The 22,817-nt window shown below is 38.4% G+C and overlaps 1 protein-coding gene across 1 annotated transcript in view; it reads right to left on the reverse strand.

Moving 5' to 3' along the window:
- The window catches only part of ABTB2 (ankyrin repeat and BTB domain containing 2), a 179,852-nt gene that overhangs the window by 29,705 nt on the left and 127,330 nt on the right, over window positions 1-22,817 (reverse strand). Inside the window, exon 3 of the mRNA XM_070935578.1 lies at window positions 18,186-18,399. Within this exon, the coding sequence (XP_070791679.1) occupies window positions 18,186-18,399 (214 nt within the window). The remainder of the gene's footprint in view (window positions 1-18,185; window positions 18,400-22,817) is intronic.

Genomic DNA, 22,817 nt, shown 5'->3' on the forward strand with positions numbered 1-22,817 from the left:
CATGTGACCAAAGGATGCTGCGGTAAATGTGGGCCGACTGCTGAGGGTCCAAAATGCGAACATGTGACTGTTTGGGTGGTGGTTGTAAGAAGTTAGAATCTGGGTCATAAGTAAGCATGTGAAGGTCTATTGTTACTTCGAAGGATGACTAAGCGACCAGCCATAACTTGAGGACCATCTGTTCTCTGGGAAATATATCAGAGAAGTCTCATGTGGGTATGTTTAAAGTTCTTACCTACTTCCCCATAACTTTGTCTCCATAGCCATTTCATACACTTCGCAACAATCAAATATATTTCACAATAATCAAATATATTTTTCCAGATGCAGAACTATTTCGCACATGATGTCTCATGCATCAGATTTCTGCAACTTGACAACCATCCAAATGTGTGAACTTTAACTTCCAGAATTTTTGTTTCCATGACCATTGCTGAACATTCTGGAAGCTGAAGTTCACACATCTGGATGGTGCTCCAATTGTAGAAGGCAGAAAATCGGATATCCACTTCAAGGAGAACTGAGATAGCAAGAGAATGTGCTACAAGCTGGGAGTTCACATAATCTGTTTAAAGTATTGCTTCAGCCATTAAGTTAGTAGCTAGCTAAAGGCAAGTCAACTCTTTAAAAAAGAATCTCTTTGACTCATTTTTCACAGAACTGTGGTAAACATTATTCAGTGTCGAGATTCTTCGATACCTTTGATATTTCTCTGAACTCTGAACATCCATAAAAACCCATTTGTGACAGTATGTATAAAAACGAGTGGGCTATTAAGAAAATAAGCTGATAGCATGAAAGACAAATCACATTAAAAATAATGATGAATAATAACATCTATGACTGGAGCTCTCCTTTTAAGCCTTTCAGCCTTTCAACTTTCTGCTCATCAGGAGCCTACCATTTACCATTTTGCCACAAGAAAGGCATGTTTTGTTCAAATCTGCTTTTTGAAAATAGAGTGGCTTCTGCCGGTTAGACTTTCAACTAATCAAGTTAATCTTTTTGACTCATGCTTTTCCAGCACAGCTTCACCAGTCATTTTGTCCAAAGTATTGCCACTGCCATTACAACAAAAACAGTATATGTCTATTTAGTTCCATTTATTTTTCCACCATGCATCTAGGTAGCAACATCAAGATGACTTAGCATAATAATGAAAAGGTAGAATGTAAATTAGAAGTAGGTTATAATAGCACAAACACATACCATCCTGAAAGAAGATAATGGCAAGTCCCTTTTTATTTCGTTGCCAAGAAAATTGGTTTATGTATCTGATGCGTAACTAGGAATCAAGTGAAAAAGTGTACGGTTTTCGAGGAGAAGCTGAGACAGCAACCCATAAACAGTATTGTTAAAGTGCTGTATGACTTATAACAACCTCACAAGTAACAAACCAATTGATTTAAAAACAGGTCTCCCATCCTTTAATCAAAAAAAGATTCTTGTGGTGGTTTCAAAGAACCACAAATGATTCTTTTCTTTTTTTATAAAAAGTTTCATTTTTTATTTTTCAAAATACGAACATTCCATCTTTCCTTATACATTGTGTTGTCTGGATTCAAATATGTCTGTGTGCCAACCTTCAACATTTACAACATCATTCACTTTAATGTAATTCTCTAATCTTAAAATTATAGTGTATTAAACAATTAAACATTATAAGCCTATTCGTTTTTCCTCTTAACATGTCTTCTAGTAAAAATACAATAATAATAGCATTACACATAATTATTCTCCTCATCCTAATACTAACAATTATCATCTTATCTTTATCTCTATCGTAACATATTTTCTGTTCTTCTTTAATCTTCTTTTATTTCCAGTTCCCCTTTTTACTCTCTAACCATTGATGGAATACTTTCCATATCATATAATATTCAGTTTGTTCTTTCTCCTTAATTGCTAGTGTTAATCTGTTCATTTCTGCACATTCTAATATTTTTCTAATCACCTTCTCCTCAATAGAAATCTCTTCACTTTTCCAATGTTGTGTAAAGACAATTCTAGCTGCCATTAGAATATGGATAATTAAATAAGTATTCTCTTTCGGGTAAAATCCCCAGCAAAATTTTTCTGGTTTTAGCTCAATATGTTGCTTTGTCCTCTTTTACAACCATGTCCTTATTTTTGTCCAATATTTTTGTGCTTCTACACATGTCCACCACATATGATAGTAAGATCCAGGTATTTGGTGGCTCTTCCAACATTTAGTTGACTTATCTTTAAACATCTTTGCCAACCTCGCCGGTGCAAGGTGCCATCTATAAAACATCTTATACTACAAATGATTCTTAGGGCCATTTAATCTAATTTAAGAAGTGGTGTTTAGCAAGATATGTGAACTCAGCCCTTATCTGAGGGCCATTCTCAGCAGATATGCTATTGGCAGCACCTGCCTGTGACAAATGACAGGAACCATAGGGGAGAAATTGGAATACCATTTCTCAATGCAAATATCCATCTGAAATGCATGGGATATGCTGGAAGATCTGATTACATATAGTTCCCCCATGTATGAAAGGTAGTTGATGTTTCAAACATACCCTCCGAAGATTTAATAATTAGAAAGATATTAGATTGCGCTGAGATGGATAAAATGACATTGGAACTGAAAGGACTGATGGATTCGGATTTTTACGTAATATGGGAGAAATGATATAATTGGATTGAAGATGGAAAAAAAGGGAAATAACAGATAGTAGATTTTGTAAAATTATATAGAGTATAGGAGAACATTAGTGTGATGATATGTAAATGGTCATAGTCATGCACAAGAGTTGAATAAGAATTGTTTAATTATTAAACCCCAATAAAAAATAAAATGTAAAAAAAAGAAATGAAAGGTAGTTGGTGACTCAAGGAAATAAAATACAGAGGAGAGATGGCTCTAAAGATGACTGAAATAGAGGTGTTTTTTTCTGACAATGCTCAAGGTGACATATTCTAGAAAGTACTTTAGCATCCACATGGTGCAACAAGAGCACATATTAGAGTCCCTTGAAATTATATCAGATATAAAATATAATGCACAAATGGGTCATTACTTAGGCCTGTTTCAATATCTCCCGTCTGGTCTTGTTAAGGGAAATGATTGTTGGGCTGCAACAGTCAAGAGGAAACAAACTGGCCAACTGATGGCTTTACAACAGTGATTTCAGAACTGCAGAAGCCGCTTGGATCATCAGGGAGCAAAGGCCATAAAACTGTTATTGGGAATTACACAGATTGAGTGGAATTGTAGTGCTATGAAAATGGTCACATGACAAAATGCAAAATGTAGCTGACACATGACCAGGGCTGTATGCAAGAGTCATCCTAATGAGGCTTCAGGGATGGAAACAGTGCATGTGTGGCTCTTAAAAAAACTGATTGTAAAATAATATAAAGTAAGAGAAATCTCATTTCTCTTACTTTAGGTCATGCCTAGCATGCAATAACTTTGTTGGGGATAGTCCTGTATTGTGCTTTTTTTCAATGGCATAATAAAAAGTAGATGCATATATAAATCTGAACAACTGGATATATTCAGTCACTGCTTGCTAAAATGTTAATTTAAAACTAGTTTGGGCTTGAAGTACTGTTGGAAGCACTACAGAAACTTGAAAACCAGTTTAACCAGAGATGCCAATGACAAAATGCAAAAAAAATGAGGGTGTATAAGTACATATTAACAGTATTAATACCAAGTCTTTGTAGTCTTAGCCTCGACGGTAAATGTACAACTCCTCTATTTAATTCTTAAACTAAAAGTTAGGAAGGTAAATAGAAAGATAATCTGTAGGGATGATGTTTGTCGTATTTAAGAAACATGTCATTACCATTCTATAAAGATGCTGGACTCGATTCAGAAAATTAAATATCTTTGAATTGGTTTGGGGCAATTCCGTTCCTGAGAAACAGGAAAGCATCTTATTCATCCTTCATCAGGACATATATTAGCATATGCTTGCTGCATCAAGGCTGACAGCTGCTTTGTGTCTCCCCGTTTCTTCTTGCATCAATCTAGTAAAACACATCATACATATGTCGAGCTGCATCCGCTGCTCAACACACGAGCCGCAGACAAAAGCCGAAACTGCGGAAGTGAGGGAACCTGGGTGGGCAGCAAACAGACCTGATGCTGCGAAGCGCAGCACGGGGGAGGATGATGGGAGCAACAAGAAATAAAGACACTGATGGTGGTGGTGGCACTGGGTGATTGGGACTGGTTGAATCCAGATGCTGTCAGATGACGTCGGGAAGAGCAGGGAGTGACGAGCGAGTGGCTTGTTTTATCCAGACTGCTGAACAGCTGAGACAGCCGACGCCGAGCGCCTAGGTGGGTGTAGGGGCATGGCCTTGCCTTGAAAACGGGCACTGAGAGGAGGAAGCTCTCAGCGCCAACTTTGAATTTGTAAAGTTCAGCTTGACTTGTAGCCGGCTTGTAGTGAGAATAAACCCATATCTGACAAACATTCAACAAATTTCAAGTTATTTGTGAGGGCTCAGCACAAGTGTGGCCAAGCAGCTGAGAACATACATATGATGCAAGTACTTCCCCCTGTTGTGGCCCGCTAGTGGCCAGTGGATCTGGCAGCAGATTCGGACAGTGAGGAGGCTGGGGAGGAACATGGGCCAATACTGGAGTCTGGGGAAAGCTCTGATGAGGGCTCTGCGTCGGAGGCAGAGATGGGGCCAGGGCCATCTGATAAGTTGTCAGCTGCCTTTGGAGTTGGCCATCAGTGCGGCAGAAGAACAGCTGGATCCTGTTCCCAGTGTGCGCATGCACAGAACTGCCAGAAGGGAACAGCTAAGGAACAAGGGTCAACTCAGGAGTAAAACCACAGGTGGACGGTGAATGGCTCCTCCCATAGGGAATAAAGAGGAGCGAAGGGGAGGGGAGTTTGCAGGAGACAATTACTTCATTTGGGTGAAGATCTGTTCCTGCATTCTTGCCAAGTATTATCAGTTACAGTGTGGAGTCTGAAAGACATCGGCCTGGCCACTCTCCAAGCCTGATAAAGGTCAGTAATTGTGAACTATCTTGAAAGACTGTGGGAGAGGAAAGACTTTGCTGGAGAGGAATTCACTGTAAATTAAATAAAAGGGGCTTATCGGGACAAGGACTTGGCTTTGTGCTGCTGGGGAAGCCTAGGTCAGTACATGCCCTTCATGAAAGTAACATGAATTTTAGCTTTAACTATTGTACCCGAAGCATTTATAACTGTACATTATGTTTGACTGGACAACCTGTAGAGTCATAACAATGTAAAAAGTCATCTGACACAAAGATCTTATTATTCCAGCAGTTACTTTTGCCAATAATGACTTTTGCAGAATGGGATATATACTCACCCTATTAATATCTTCCTCATATTTCCCCCCAAATAAAATCATAAACATCCAGCTTAGCTGGATTCATATACTTCTAGATTTAAAACAGAAGTCTGCATTTGGACATAATACTAGATTATTATGGTTTGGCATCATAAGAATGAGCTGCAGTGAATCTTGCAATTGCTCGTAAATTCTCCTCTTCCAAAGTGAAGAAGAGTTTGGAAACTTTTGCTGCCATTTAAAAAAAAATCTTACCTGCATATTGATATAAATTCCAAGCACCAAATTGTGGAGAATCTCAGTTCAAATAAGCTAACAGTTACAATTCGCAATGACTTCAGCTAGCACTAGTTAAGATAAGCTATTGGTTAAAATTCAAATGACACATTAAAGTAGGATCAATCTAAATGGAAACTGCTAATTACCTTTGACCAATGTTAGAAAAGGAGACGGAAAAGGAAGGATGAGTTTGAGCTCCCTTAGCCCTGCACTAAATCATAGATTGGTATTTTTTTAATAGCAGATATTCTTTCCACTGACATTTAGGAAGTGGTATGACATGCTGAAAATGGCATAAATTGGACAAGGGGGAACCTTATGGGAACGCTGTGAATCAGAAACTAAATATGCATTTCTGTCCACACTTTCCTGAAATTGGACATGAGTCCCCATAAAAACAGGGAATCTCACTTCTGAATAACCCTATAAAGAATCGTCCTTTAGACACAAATCTGGATTCAGGTTTGCTTATATTGTGCCCTTGATATTTTTATAATCCACCACGCCTTGACATATTTCCTCCTGCTAAAAAATTAAATGACAAATTAAATGACAAATGTCCTAGCACTGTCACCCGTTCCATTACTGCGCATTATCTAAAATTAAATCTAAAGAATGCAACACAAGATAAAAACCGCTCATAGGAATGTGTGCAATTTCTAGTATCAAAATTCTCCTACCAAACACTTTTCTCCCACAAAGTGTTTATTTTAATTTTTAAAAGCTTTTTATTTGTTTGTTCGGGAAGAAGACGAAACGTTAAGGTGCAGATAAAGTAAAAGGAGTTAGCCTGTAAAAGATTATAGAGAGATTGAAGATTAACGTTGGCTTCCACTCACTTTTCAGCGGTTAACGTAAATGAAGCTAAGCCTTTGCAATGAAGGATATGCATAAATAATAGGATGCACAGCATAGCTTTCTAAGCTGCAGTAAGTCTTGGTTTGGTATAGGAAGGTTTTATCCCCCCCTCCCCCCCAAATTATGGCATCCCCTTTAAAGTAATAGAGACCATAAGGCAAACAAAGAAAAAAGAAATACAACTTTTTGTTGTTTGGGGAAAGATTAATTATATCATATTACACACTGATTCTTTTTATCCATTTTAATATTAATTTAAATGTTTTAACTTTTAAGGTCTGATGTTTTAATGTCTTAATCTTGTGACTGTTTTATTCTATTATTTGAGGTATTGTAAGCCACCCAGAGTTGCTTGGTAGAGAGATGGGCAGCATACACATTTAAGCAAGCAAGCAAGCAAGCAAGCAAGCAAGCAAGCAAGCAAGCAAGCAAGCAAGCAAGCAAGCAAGCAAGCAACCAACCAACCAACCAACCAACCAACCAACCAATCCCCCTTCTAATATACAAACCCTATTACTTTAGTCAAGAAAATTGCTGAAGTTGTGGGATAGAGATGGTTCCCCAAGTTCCATTATTAAGCCTGTTCTGCCTACTCTTATTTATTGCAGTAGCTCAATGTTAAACTTGTACCGCTATGTGTAAAAGGAGCTGTACCTTGTACTGAAATGAAGCAGGCATTAATTGCATTTTTGTCATATATCACATCACATCACATCACATCACATCATGAGTTGTGTTATATCACAACATAGTTGCTTTGAGAAAGTCTACCCAATCGCTGTTTTTAAAGAAAAAACTGGAGAGAAACTCTTCTTCTACAACTGAAAATTTTCTTTCCAAGTAAACATGTTTAGCTTCAAGAAAGAACAAGAAAACTAAGCACCAGTAGCTGATAGAAGAGAACTGGTTCTGAAAATTCTCATTGTATTTTACTAATTTAGCACTGTATTATTTGTAGGGAATTTACATACAATTGAGCTGTAACTTTATCAACAACCTAATTTGGCCAATAATGTATTTAGGTAACCAAATGAATTTCTAGTAAGTCATAGACAGTGACGAAAAAGAAGAACTTTCAGAGAAAATGGCTGGCTATTAATGGAATTGAGTTAAATCTATTTTTTCAACCACAGTATTTGATTGAGGCCACATTTGTGCACAATCTGTTGTTACTGTGTATGCAGACTGTGTATATAACTCAATTCCCATTTGAAGTGGATGCCAGTGTTTTCTTAGTGGAATGCTAAATTAGGATGTGTGTATGTGCATTTGAGTGTTTGTAGAGGATAATTAGCTGTTGTCTGTGAAGGGCCCCAGAGATCATTTCACTTGGAACTCGAAAAACTCTAATATTTACAATACACAGCAAATACTTTATTTCTGAAGACCTACAGCAGGCTATGAATGTATTCAAAAAGAAAAAAAAGGAGGGCGGCATTTTTCCAACAGTGATCTAGCAAATGATTAGAAGAAGGGGGAAGAAGATATAGTACCAACTGCATGGGGAGAGGAAGCAGGGAAGCAGTGGCGAGGAATGAGATGGGTAGAATTAAGAAGATCCTCCAGAACAATATGCAACATAAAGACAAAAAGTATATTGGGGTACTCAGGAAACAGTTCCTTAAGGCAAGAATAAGGATGTGATAGAGCACAATCAAAAGACTAACATTTACTATGTAAATGAATAATAACTTTTTTTCAGAATACAGAAGTTCCTGAATGAAGAAAAGAACTGTTTGTCCAATGTGGAAAATTATTCAGAAGAAGATGGAGTTCCTATTATATTTTCCTAATTCTCTGTTATCCTTCAGAAAGACAGGAATACTTGGCTTCTTCTTTAGGCTTGGGGCTGGGTTGATTGGTTTTCCCATCCTAAGGGAGGTATGAATGATATTTTTCTGGTTACTTATTTTAGTTTGGATTTTAATTGAAATTGCTTACCTGTTTTGTTTTGGGAATCTATTGTTAGCCACCTGGATTTACAGTGTTTGAGTAGTGACATAAATTACTTCAAAACATATAGTACATACATATCTTCTGGGGAACATAGCAGAAACTAGGAAAAAACTTATATTCTGATAGTTAATAGATGGTTCTTGAATAATAATAATGTTAATATCAAGACTGAGATACTTGGTCTTTTAAAGGTTGGAGCTCATTTTCTAGTGAACCACAAATTTCTCCCAGCTGAGATCCCTGGAGAAGATAGAAGGCAATATTATGAATCAGATTCCTTAGCTTTAGACTATTTACACTAGTAAAAGAAATTTCCTATTATTGGTGGTGGGGGAACCATAAAATATTCTATGAGAAATGCTGAGGAAACAAGTATCATTCAGAGAATGAGTTGGAAAGCGTGTTGATTGCTTTGCAAATGAGCCAGATGTCACAGTACCGGCATAAAATATTAGCATAAATTGGTCTTATTCCCAATTTGGAATTGTTTGGGAACTGATCTGTATTGACCTAATGAGAAATTTTATATATTAACATTAGGCTTTATTATTAGCATTGACTTTGTTATGCCATAAGAACAATATAAATGGAAGTTGAACAATCACTTTCCACCATTGGAGCATTAACAAGGGCAGGTTCAGTGCCATATGCTTATGTTTAGTATCTCTTAGTTATATAAGAACATACCACATCATTCTTTTAGAAACCACAGATCCCTTTATCCTGGTGTCTCTAATTAACTCTAATGGAAAATTATTTTAAGCATAATGGCTTGGGGTAGGCAGTGATAACTAAAAAGTATCCCTTGTTTTATGCCAATGGTCTGAACTCTGCAGGAATGATAATTGGTAAAGTAGTCCTACTTTCAACACAGTTTAAGTAACTGTTTGCCTCTAATGTTGATGAGATGTTGTGGCCTGTTGGCTGCCAGCCCCTCCAGTAGCTGAATCAGAGAAGCAGGAGGCGTGGGAGTCAGGGTTAGCATCAGGGCAACCTGGGAGCTCCAAGGGGGAAGAGGGAATGGAGCTGGCAGAGAGAGACAGAGGCGGAGCCTGGGCTCCATCTCTGTCAGCCCTCAGATGGAGAATCAACAGCCCCCAGGTCTGGAGGGGGTTGATGAAGAAGAGGAGGAACAGCTGGGTCTAGTGCCTGATGCCCAGCTGCGCAGAAGGCACAGAAGAGGAGATCAGTGGAAAGCCATGGGCCGATCCTGGGGAAGGAAGAACCACCGCTGCTAGCGAGGCCCCACCGTAGCTCTGGAGATAAAAGGCAGGGAGCAGAGATGAATAGATGTGGCAGACAACTATTCATCTTCCGGCTGGCCGGATTGTTAGCCTGCAAGAGAAACTTTTTGCTGGGGCTGCTGGCATTCCTAATAAAAGAATCTTTTTGAGTTCACGTCAGAGGGTTTGTGGTGTTTGGGGAGCTGGATCAGAACATGCGGTTTATCTAACATAACTTTTTAGCCGGCTATTTATTCAAGAAACGGCCTGATTCAGTAAGTGAAACTTCCCATTGGGAAAACCAAATTTAATTTTGTCTTTTGTTATGGAACAACCTAGATGACTTTGAGGTAGTCACTTCCATGTGCATAAGTGCAACAAATATTAAAAACGAATTGAAAAATGAAAAATGGAATGGAAAGCAAGGGCAGTGGGGAATGTGTGAAAAAAACACATATTTCAAACAATTATACGTTACACAGTGTTATCATTTATTCATTTTAGTGCCACATCACTCTCAGAAGTGCTCACCTCTGGCATTTCTAGCCCAGGCCTTTCATCTCATTGGTCTGTGGATGAATTAGATCAGAGGTCCCCAAACTCTGGGCTGTGGACCAGTATCAGTCCACAGCCTGTTAGGAATCGGGCTGCACAACCAGCAGGCAAGCAAGCAAAACTTTATTTGGCATGTATGGGATCTAGGTTACATGTGAAACCATCTCCCCACCCCCCACCCCCCGGGCCCGGTCTGTGAAAAAAATCAACTTCCACAAAACTGGTCCTTGGTGCCAGAAAGGTTGAGGACCACTGAATTAGAGGGTTCAAATAAGCAGAAAGTGTGTAAACTGGCATTGTGGGGAAACAGCGAAGGCAATGGTGGGCACTCATTCCTCGCTATTATCTTTTTTTCAAGGCCATGTCTTCTTCCCCAAACCATGGCTGGTATGGTTTCACTTCTTCCTTTCGGCACCTGGCTTGGCTTCTCCTCCACTTATGTGGTGCAGGCTTTCTTTCTCCCCTACAGTGCCAACCTCTGCAGTACTGCAATTCTGGATTGTCCCCATACAAGCCAGCACTGCAGGTGAGACGTAAGGCTGGCCCTGCACAAGCCAGAACTATGGAAGAGAAACTGATTCCATGGGCAATGAGACCATGGAAAAAGGCGTGTGGGGCTTGAAAATCTGGAATAAATGGTAAGTTGGGATGTATGATCACAAACTGTTCTACGTGGCTGGCCAAATGCACATAATGGAGATGGATGAAGAAGCTGAGATAGCAGTACCTTGCAGGTAAGTCATCACGGGCCTCACAACAGACAAACCTCAGCAGGTTGCATGGGGCCTGCAGGATGTTTGTTTGAGACCTTGTGCTAGAGCAGGGTGTCAAACTGGGGGCTCATGGGCTGGATGCGTCCCGCGCAGGCCATTTCTACCCCAACTCTACGAAGGGAAAAAACATTGTGAAACATCATGTGATGGCAATGTAGCGCTGCGAGTTTGACACCCATGTGCTAGAGAGTAATAATAAACAAAGGATACTGACCTCTTAACTGTATTAATCAACTTCATAGACATGCATGATTTGACTCTGTATTTAATAATAAATAAATTACATAATAAATTTTATAATGAATAATAAAAATAAATAAATCACAATTTAAATCCTAGATTTGTTTAGTTACTTCAATGATCTAAGGAAGTGAACTGTCATTTACAAAAGCTCATGCCTTTTAATAAAAAGTATTAGTTACTAATGACACCCCTCCTGCGCGAGCTGCACTGGCTCCCAGTGGTCTTCCGGGTGCGATTCAAGGTGCTGGTTACCACCTTTAAAGCGCTCCATGGCATAGGACCCGGGTACCTTCGAGACCGACTTCTGCCACCAGTAGCCTCCCACCGGCCAGTCCGCTCCCACAAAGAGGGTCTCCTCAGGGTGCCATTGGCCAAGTTATGTCGGCTGGCGACACCCAGGGGGAGGGCTTTCTCTGTGGGAGCCCCAGCCCTGTGGAATGAACTGCCCCCGGAAATACGTAAGATCTCCGACCTCCGGGTGTTTCGTTGTGCATTGAAGACCCTGTTGTTCCACCAGGCCGGGCTATCAACATAATGATTTTAAATTGGGGTATTTTAAATTTTTGGGGTTTTAAACTGGCCAAATCTATTTAATTATTTTAATTTTTAATCATTGTTGTGTCTTGTGTTTTTAAATTGGCTGTACACCACCCTGAATCCTTCGGGAGAAGGGCGGTATAGAAATAAAATTATTATTATTATTATTATTATTATTATTATTATTATTATTATTATTATTATTATTATTATTATTATTATTATTATAAATAAAAAAATAAGCGTCTCTGTCGCAAAACAATCATATGTTAAAACTGTGCACAGATTTTACATCTCTCTAAAGAAAAAAAATGCTAATCAAGCCAATGAGATTATGTAAAGTCAAACAATTCCTTATTCTCCCCAGTTTTGTTCATTTGTTTGGAAGGATATATCAGTAGCTTCTCGGAGCACTGAGTGCAACTTAATATACGTATCTAAAGTAAAACGACGGATTACTAATAGGATGCCATTTAGGACAAGGAAAAAATAGACGCTTTTACAATAGCTTTACTGTATTTAGTTTAAAGCTTTTATCTCAAAGCCACTTAATATCCTGAAATATAAACTAGTGTTACTCTCCCTTGGGCTCTGTTAAGTCCTAATTCTTTAAAAATAAATTATTAATACCTACTGTGTCTGTATACTGTATCTTTAAATGTTTTTTCAGTAGTTAGCAGGCCTTAAGTCAGTCATCTCCAACTTGCTTAGGCCGAGGGGCCTTTTGTGGGTCTTTTGCAAAATGGCTGCTGGAGAGCTTTGCCCAGTCATTCCCTGCCATATGAAATACTAACCATCAAAGTGTTCCAATTTGTAACTGGTTATGATCCTGTTACTGGTCCTGCTTTTCTTTAGGGTTTTTTTCTGGACACATAGACAAATTTCTAAACTGGATTGCAGCTGTTTTTTAATTAAACTTTTCAGCTTACAGAATTTTTTTTTGTGAGTAATAGACCAATGCTTTGGCAATTTTTACACTTAAAAAAAAATATTTTAAAATATAAATGTTCAGGTAGGATAAGGAGCCTGGAAGATTTTTTTCAAGTTATGCTTTACCAAAGTTATAAGAATAAGAGGAAGTCTTCTCCTTCAAACAGGGAACTGTCACATCATATTAAAAAAAAGTCAGTAGTTAGGAAAGAAAAATGAGATCAATTAATCTGCACTATGTATTTGGTGCAGTGATCCAGTAGCTAATCAAAATGCTTTGCAGTTTTCTCACCCATGCGCTGATTGCCACAAAACCCTACAAATACTATGCCTGAAAACTACAACAAGATTCCTTTTGTTCAAATTAGATGCTCCCCCCCTCCTTTCCATCCTACGTTCTGTTTCTGTTAAGTTGGCATTTTCTGACTTTTGCAGTATATTTCTAGATGGATGGCACATTTCCTCTTAGTCCTAACAGAAAATGCTTATAGTCATCAATCTATCAATCAGACCACCCAATCTAATGGGTATCAAGTCGGACAACTCTATGGTTACAATTGTTTATCTTATTTCTTTGCTGTTAAAGGATTATACTACAACATTAGTATAAGTTAGATACTGGCAAACTGGACAGCTCTTAAAACTCTGTCAGTATTGATTCCAAAAAGAACGGGATTTCCTTTTCTGGCATTTCCTAAAATGAATTCACATTCTCTTTGTATAGAATGGAATAATGCTAAAATGAGTGATGGAAAAGTAACAAAATTACTCAATGGTGTAACCATACCCATTTGCTTTTTGTACATTAAAATGTATCGTTATGTAATGGATCTCTGTGAAATCAAAGAGGCACTGAAGCACACATACTTATGGATTCTACCAACATATGTTCTTTGATGATGGGATCTTATAGATATTATTACCCTTAGGCAGAAGGGATTTGCTCAATGTGTAAAGAGCTCAGCCACATTTTAGCACACAGGTGCAGCATTCCAGCAGGTTGCAGAATACCATTCCAGATGAGTCCAAGCCACAGTGGTAGACAGACTTCTTGGTATGTACACTTAAATTAACACATGGCTATAGTCAAAAACTTTTCCATATATGTTCCAGTGACATGGGAAACAATGTGGTTGAACTGGGAATGCAAACATTCAAATATCAATCCAGCCATGAAGCTCAGTGACTAGTATTAGCACTTATGTTAAATGAGCTCAAAGGGTAGTTGTAAGGAATGAAGGCCTATATATCTTATTTGAGTTGCTTCCCAAAATAATCCAATACATAAAAGGTCCATCTTAGCAATTAAAAGCAGAGGTATTTTGCATGATTTCAGATGTACAGTATGTTTCTCAAACCATTATGGCTCATGAGAAAATCAATGATAGGTGGGAGTAAGGAGAAGTGAGTAGATATGCTACATCACTAAAGTTTGAAATTCAGGGCTGGAAGTTCAAAATTCAAATCAACCCTCACTTCTGGGAGGTATGACTATGGATGACTATGGTCTCTTTCTGTATATATCTCAATATATAAGTTTGAAACTAAATGTGATTATACAATATTACTAAGACCTTCCAAACTAGAGGAAAGGTGAGGTATGAATGCAACAAATAAGATATTTGAGATTAACCAATGTCCAGCATGATTGTGATGTTAAAAATATGTTGCCTTTTTCCCAAAGACACTTTATGTGGTTCTTTCATCATTCCAGCTCTATCCTCATAGTAACCCTGTAAGTAAAGCAGGCTGAGAGAGAGTATTTCATGGAAAGTTATTAGGTGGCTGTGTTTTCATAGTGCATTAAACAAAAAGTAGATTCTTTGTTTTGCTTATTGGATGAAGTCAGCCTAGTCATTCATCCAAACCAGAGGTGGGTTTCAGCAGGTTCTGACCAGTTCTGGAGAACTGATAGCAGAAATTTTGAATAGTTCAGAGAACCAGTAAATACCACCTCTGACTGGCCCCGACTGCATCTATTCTCTGCCTCCCAAGTCCCATCCGATTGGGAGGAAATGGGGATTTTGCAGTAACCTTCCCCTGGTTTGGGGAGGGAATGGAGATTTTACAGTATCCTTCCCCTGCCACGCCCACCAAGCCACACCCACCAAGCCACGCCACACCCACTAAGCCACACCCACAGACTGGTAGTAAAAAATTTTGAAACCCACCACTGATCCAAACCATTATTTGACATTTAGTATTACATTTGAATTCAGAAGTCTTGGCTTAGTCTGCAAAGCGTTGCTTAGACCTGCAAACCAGGTCTTAGTGGGATGTGTGAAATTCATGATTGAGTAGGGCTCTGAAGCTTAATCTCGCAACTTTTATTTGGCTATTTTTATTACTATAACACACTGGCTTTTAGTGAAATTTATGAAGATTTTACCATAGAATGTCCATTTCTAATATAAAAGATAGTTAAGGAAAGTCCTGTGATTCAATGTGGTAACAATTAAATAACATAATAAAGACTGGGCTTCATATATCTAGTCACATATATTTATTTTCTCACTGCACTGCACTGACACTGCATCTTTGGGCCCCAAAGGGTGTATGAGTGATATATGAGTGGCAGATAGGACAGCACTCCAGAGGTTTAACAATCAGTGGTGGGTTTCAAAAATTTTTTACTACCGGTTGTGTGGGCGTGGCTTGGTGGGCGTGGCATGGCTTGGTGGGCGTGGCAGGGGAAGGATACTGTAAATTCTCCATTCCCTCCCCAATCCAGGGGAAGGTTACTGCAAAATCCCCATTTCCTCCCAATCAGCTGGGACTCGGGAGGCAGAAAATAGATGTGGGCGGTACCAGTCAGAAGTAGTATTTACGTCTCCGAACTACTTAAAATTTCCGCTACCGGTTCTCCAGAACTGGTCAGAACCTGCTGAAACCCACCTCTGGTTAACATCATTGCCCAGAGGATCACTGGTTACCCTCTCCCCTCCTTGGAAGAGCTTTATAACTCCTGCTGCCTTATGAAAGTTCAAAATGTTCTTAAAGATCCATCTCATCCTGGGCACCCTTTTTTTGAACTATTGCCATTTGGCAGATGGTACAGGACAATAAAAACAAGGACAAATAGGCTGAAAAAAAGCTTCTATCCCAGAGCAATAACTATGTTGAATTCTATTGTATAGTGCAATATTAATGCAGTATCAGGGGTTTTCAATTCAACTGTGTAGAACGTGAAGGATGTGTGGTTTTGTTTTATTTTTTTATAGTTTTCTTATATATGATGTTCACTGAATATGGTATTTAATTTTGTTGAACGAGGTGCAATGACAATAAAGTAACTTAAACTGGGCTTCATAAATCTAGTCACATATATTTATTTTCTCAAACTGACACTGCACGTTTGTGCCTCAAAGAGTGAATGAGTGTGTGCAGTGAGGAAGAGGAAAAGATAGGAGGTAAGATGTCCACAGAAATCGTTTTACAGGCAGCAAGTAAGATCTGGAATAGGGTGAAAAGGAGGAGACTAAAATAAAAAAAAAGACTAGAAGAAGAGAACTAAGGACTTCTTCTGCCTGCTCTCCTCAAATTTAGTAGCACAGCTGTCTGAAATACTAAAAAAAAAAAGGGGTTGAAGAGAATTTGATGAATAACCAGCTGAAAGAGCAACAAGCAAGCAAGTTCTCACAAAATTAATCAAAAGCAGTCTTGGGCTTCTGAAAGGTTTAAGGATCTGAAATCCAATACCCTTGCAGGGTGGCAGATTGGGGAAGCTTGTTCTAATGCTCACCAGTTAACATAACGATAGGAATGGCTTTTGGCAAAAATGTGCATCACCTTTCTTGCTGTTTAAAATAACTGTATTCGGCATTAATAGATTTTGCAGGCGTCAAAAAAAAAACAAAAAACACAATGCAGCTGATCTTCAGTATTATTTCCTTTGCTTTAAAACTGAGATTCCCCCACCCCTTAGATTTGCAATGGCTTCAAAAGCATACTTCATAAGCTCAATGAGGCACAATGGAGTAATGCAGAATTTGCAGCTGAATTAGCACTAACAGTTAAAAAAGAAAAAGAGGCTTGCTCTTATAGCCTTGCCAAGAAAGGGTATATGAATCAGTGCCTTTATGCAGCATGCTGCGGGTCTGGCATACTCAGAAATAACCTCAATTTACTTTTTCCTCTTGCTGGAAATAAACAAACAGAAATCTGTGTATATAGTATCCCCTGCAGTATATATCCCACTGGCCACATTAAATGGAAAGCACTGGATTTATTGTGAAAAAGCACAGGTTTTTTTAAAACCATTTTCAAAGGCTGGTTAGATTTTTATTCAGCAACAGCCATGTTGTTCTGAATCTGATACCTTCCAGCTTGCATTTACCTACGCGTGTATTTGAACTTAAAAATTATATTGCGTGCAGAAAGGGCTCCATGTGTAGATGAGAAATGGATCTGCATGTGAAATTCTCTGGTGTGCATCAGGAGCCAAGAACACCAGAAGAAGAAAAAAGGAACATTATTGATCCATTCCTTGGAAGTAGAACAATGGACATCCGTGGTGGTATTCTGCCAGTTCTAACCGGTTTGGGCGAACAGGTAGTGGTGGCGGGAGGCTCTGCCCACCCACCCAGACATCATGATGTCACATTTTTGACACTCTGCGCATGCGCAGAAGTTCTTGAGCATGCACGGAGGTGGCGCGTGCCCTCAATTTGCGAACCGGTAGCGAAGGTAAGTGAATACCACCATTGGTGAACATACTCTATCACTCCCACGTGCACCTGCTCTGATCAGCATTAGTAGAATAAATGCTTTGAAACAGTGCTTTATTAAGACTCCCACAATTATATTACACTTGATCTGTTGAATCAGTGTCTATGTCTATATATTTTAAGCATTGCTTTAAAGATTTTCCATCTTAAGTTCATTAAAAACAACCAATATTTTTGCAGTATGTATGTTGATTTTGGAATATTGCAGAGACACAGTTTGAAAAAACAAACTAAGCCTTCTCCTCTTTCTGTCTCATGTCCAACTAGAAAAGGAGTTTTTCAGGGAAGCTTAAAATCTAATATTTGTATCTGAAATCTGCTTAGATCAACAACTCTCAACAGTATGCAAGATAGGAAAATTAGAAATTAGAAGCGGCCATGAGCAGGTATTAAAATTGTAAAAAGTACTGAATCTGCAAAAATAATCTTATTTTTTTATGATCTACAAAGTTTTCTTATAAAAATATAAGGTATTTATGTGCCTTAAAAATCTGCTAGGAACTATGGGAATTACAGTTGAACATGTCTGGAACAGAGAAACAAACATTAAAAAAAAACCCTGGAACACTAGAAAATAAAACTTCAGTTCTTTCCGGCTTTTCCTCCGTAACACTCTAATTCCAATTCCAACATGTTAGCCAAGTAAAGAAAATGTCCTGGCTGTGCTACAGAAATGACTGGAGAAGGCTGTGGAATTCACGGAGCAAACTAGACTTGAAATGCTCTACAAAGTGAAGCTCTGTTAACTTGAAAAGTCATTTTGGAGCGCAGACAGGAAGACCTACCGTTCATTACTCAAGGCCATCCTTGGTGGATCCAGGTTGGGGTTTTCCATAGATTCCATCTGAGGGCAGCGTAGAAAGTAGTAAAGGGTATGGAGGGCATCGGGGGACCAGGTGATGGGTGGTTGCTGCTGTCTGGTTTGCCGAACAGGGCTCATGCCAGGACGAAGGGTAGTCAAACACTGCATGTGGTGCATTGCTCGTGATACCAAATCACCTGGAAAGGGAGTAGAGGTAGAAACCAAAACAGTTGTATTTTCAAAAATCATGATATTTCACCTCTTCAAGGCCCTTCACCCTTCTTCACTAAAAGGCGAGAGGTCTATATATTCTATTTCAGTTCATTATAAGACCCTTTTGAATGCAAACCATGTTTTAAAATCTATACCTATGCCATTTACATTAATTTCAACTTCTTATTAGAATCTGGAAAGCCTGCTTTTTAATGCCAATAAGTTGGGTCAGTGTCCCAACTTACAAAATGATTTTTTTTTTGTAGTATACATACTGTATTACATACATATTCAATGTTTTCTTGAATTCTGGTTTCTGCAAATGCTTATGTTTATGTGAATGGGTCCGCCCCCCCTATTGTCTCAACAGACAATTTGGTTAGTTCTTTCTAGAACAAACTAGAAAGAGAAGTCAGCAGTAAATGGTGTTTACTTTTTCTTTTTCAAATATGACTTTGAACCACTGTCCATAGTTTATTAAAGCAAATGAAAATATACTATATCCTCTGAACATATAATATGCTCAATGCAGGGGTGAAAGCTACTTATCTTCCCTACTGGTTTGGAAGTGTGCATGCCGCGTGCAATTTTGGACCCTCTGTGCATGCCTAAAGCCTTCTGCAGAAGCGCAGAGGGTAAAAAACAGGTTACTTCCTAGTTAAAACTAGGAAGTAAGGAATCTGGGTGGGTGGGCGGAGCCTCACACTGCTGCCGCTACCGGTTCTCCGAACTACCCGCCGCCGCTGCTTACCGGTTCCCCCCAACCGGTGGAAACCGGTAGCATTTCACCCTGGCTCAATGTACCATAGTTGATATTTGTCAATTTGTATTTCTTTGATAACTGGTATGCCCAATGTAGTTTATAGAGCTAGGTATGATAAGTTAACAAGCTTCTACATTCAGAATTAAAAGAGGAGAGGATTGCTAAATTTAAGGACCTTCAAGACTGATTCCTAAAAAGTCATATAAATGTAAATGTTTATTTCTTACCATTGCAAAATGGAAATGTGGGCCTTACATCTAAATAGCAGGATGTTTAGTATTCACTGAAACATACCCCTTACTAGGGAGTAAAATGTACTGAACTCATTGATACTTACCTAAGCTTGCAAATTTACCTGTTTAGGATATGGAAAGTTTATAGATTTTTAAAAAGAAAATTGTTAGACTAAGTATTATATCTTAAAATGTGAATTACAATTTTCTGAGTCTTCTGTTAATATATATTTATAGGTACAAAAAGATGTGTATCCTGTATAAAAAGAAATGGATTTTTTTTCTGTGTAAATTTGTAAAATCGTCTATAAAAGATGTACATTTGGATTCAAATTTTCAGGCAAGAGATTATATGGGATTTCATTAAAGGCAATCAGTGGACTTGCCAAATTACAAATTGGGGAAAGGAAGCTGTGTCTAATCATGGATTGATGCCATAAGAACATTCCTGCATTGCAGAATATACTGTACATATGTGTTAAGCTTTTTTCTTTTAAATAAAACCTCAAATTAATGCAGGCCATAAAATAAATCGTGAGGCCCGTAAGGCATGGATTGATTTCTGATAGTTCCATTCAGATGATGATGATAAACAAGAGGAGATATGCTAAGACCAACATTTTCCAGAGGAAAAATAAGTCTACAAAGCATCCTTTAAGTAATAAAGTTTAAGTACACCCTAAAACATTGTTTACATTAATCAAAACATAAACAGACTTTCATAGCTTATTTTATATATAAAATTCTGTTATGTCTGTGGTTTTTTTTTTAGAAAAAAAAAACAGAATACATATTAGAAGTTTTATTTATTTATTTCATTAATACTAACTGGTTCTTAGGTTGGAAAGTTGCCCTTTTGGCATTTGAGTATGATTCATCCATTTGCCAAATTCATGGGCTTTAGGATGGATGTGGCATGTTAGCCAAATACTGGGGCCCACAAGTTCCTCTCTGGAATTTTCAGCAGGAGTGGAAAACAAGCTGGGCCTTCAAACATTAAGTGGGATGTAATCTATGGCTGGCAAAGCAAAAGCAGCATAAACAGTTGCTACTTTCAGATGTCCATTTCAACCAGTTTGCTACTTATCAAAACAATTGTAGTACTGTACTGGTGCCAAAATAGGTGGCAGGCACTCACACATGTATACAATTGCAGCATACAGTTGATATGAATCATTAAACGTTTAAGTATCTCCAATTCTGTGAAATGAATAGATTCCTATCCTGTCAGATATAAATGCCTTATTCTCTAATGTGTAAATAATGTATATATGGAACATCAGGGGTTAACTTATTCTTTGGACTTTAATGTATTCATAATTTACCACTCCCATTCCTGGCTCCACCCCTTGTATATATAAGGAGCCATCCTCCCCATTTTCATCGCTTCTATCTTGAATATTCAGCGAATATAGAATGCCTATTATGATTAAAGAGAAATATATTTAAATCTCTAACTTCTATTATCTTTATTGAGTCTGATCCTGAAAATATTGCAACAAGCTGGTAGCAGAGGATGGTTAATTGACTCAATAAGTAATAAAAAATGTCCAAGAAAGACAGGCCCAACACCAGGGCCTACAGCAAAGAAATAGAAACTGACCAAGAGACAATCAACGAATCCACTAATGCGATTTCGAGAGAATCCGAAGAATACACCACTGAAGAAGAAGAACTGATGAGTGAAAATAACGACCAGGAAGAAATCGAGATAGAAAATAACGAACTCAGGTCAGAGATATTAAAGATACTAAAAAGCCAAAAGAATGATGAAAGCCTCATCGCGGACCTCCAGGAGATGCTGAGAAACAGCGGAGCAGCGAGAGAGAAAAACGTCATTAAAGAAAAACCCAAAGATCAAAAAACTGTGAGTGAAATGACTACTGAGAAAATAGTTGTAAAAAAGAAAAGATGTGACATCGCGCGAAATTTTGAATGGCAGCCATCTTGTTTTCAACGAACTTCAAAAGAGAGTGAAGCGGAGCCAATCAAAACGCTCAGTTCAAAATTTCTGGCGCGAAAAACGCTATCAGACGAAGAAAGTGAAAAAGAAGTCTCAAACTCTTCAGATGAACCAAAATCAGAAAGTGAAGACGATTTAACAAAGTCTCAAGTAAAGTCAGCAATGAAAACGCTTTTTGCTGCTTTTGGGCCAAGATTGAAAATTTCCAAGACATCAACAAAGAAGCAAGAAATCAAACCGACAACTCAAGACCTGCACGCTCCCATCCTGACTTCGAAAACGACGACACCCGAACCCAGAGAGCCATGCCGATTCCGTCCTACACCGCAGACAGAATCGAGTGCCAGCGCACACAAGAGAAAGAAAAGAACCGTCGCCACCACCAAAGCCCCAAAAACCGAGCCAGAGACCGACTCATCTGAAGAGGAGCGGATCGAGAGAGCTGAAATGGAGAGAACCTTCCACAACGGCGCCAAAGAAGAAATGAGCAACGCGCATGTGCAAAACTACGTAGACGGCCCCGAAAGACTTGAACTGGCCAGAGAACCGCGCAGACTCGTTACAAGCATCCCAATGCCGTTCTGTAATTTCCTGCACTTGAGAGACCACGGACTGCCTCAGGTTGTAAGTAATGGACAGAATAATGTAGGGAATTTACCCAGTGACTTCCCAAAACTTAGAGTTGATGGCATTAATTTACAAGAGTGGTACCAACAGCTTCAGGTTATTTTTATGAAAGAAAATTTACTATTCTTTATAACTAGTCCTCCAAGAAGACCTTGGACTTTAAAAATAGATTGTTTACATCATAGAGCATTTTTCATAATAATTTCTAGCGTGTCTCCTGCAATGTATCATAGCATCAAACCAAACCTAACTGTATCAGAAATAATTCAATGCATGTTTAATCTATTTCACAGCGATAGCGTAGCCACAACCACGAGAATGTCTAAGGATTTCTTTTCTTCTAGAGTGAAACCAGGGGTTTCTATAAGTGAGCATTTGATAAATCTAAACAAAATAAGAGCAGAGCTGCAATTGAGGGGGGAAGTGATTTCAGATCAAACAATGAAAAGTGTTATTATCAATTCACTTGATCCATCATGGGATAGCTTTATGTCACACTTAGATACCATTAATTTGGGATATTTATCAATAGAAAGTTTATCTAACAAATTGATAGCAGAAGACAATTCAAGAAAAAATCGTTTCAGTAACCAAACAGAACACAAATCTTTTAGGAAAGTAGTCTTTCAAGATAAATATAATGAGGCCTTTAGATGCCACAATTGTGGATCCAGGGAACACAGTAGAAGAGACTGTCCCAAAGTCCCAAGGGAAAGACATAGGCCAGAATACAGGAGCAAATACAATTACAGGCAATCTTCCACAGATAGACACAAATATAGAAGTCCACCAAATTACAGAGAAAGTAGAGGGGGT

Source organism: Pituophis catenifer, unplaced genomic scaffold (assembly GCF_029215685.1).
Source record: "Pituophis catenifer annectens isolate HBS135680 unplaced genomic scaffold, rPitCat1.0.hap2 SCAF_1, whole genome shotgun sequence".
Lineage (NCBI taxonomy): Eukaryota > Metazoa > Chordata > Lepidosauria > Squamata > Colubridae > Pituophis > Pituophis catenifer.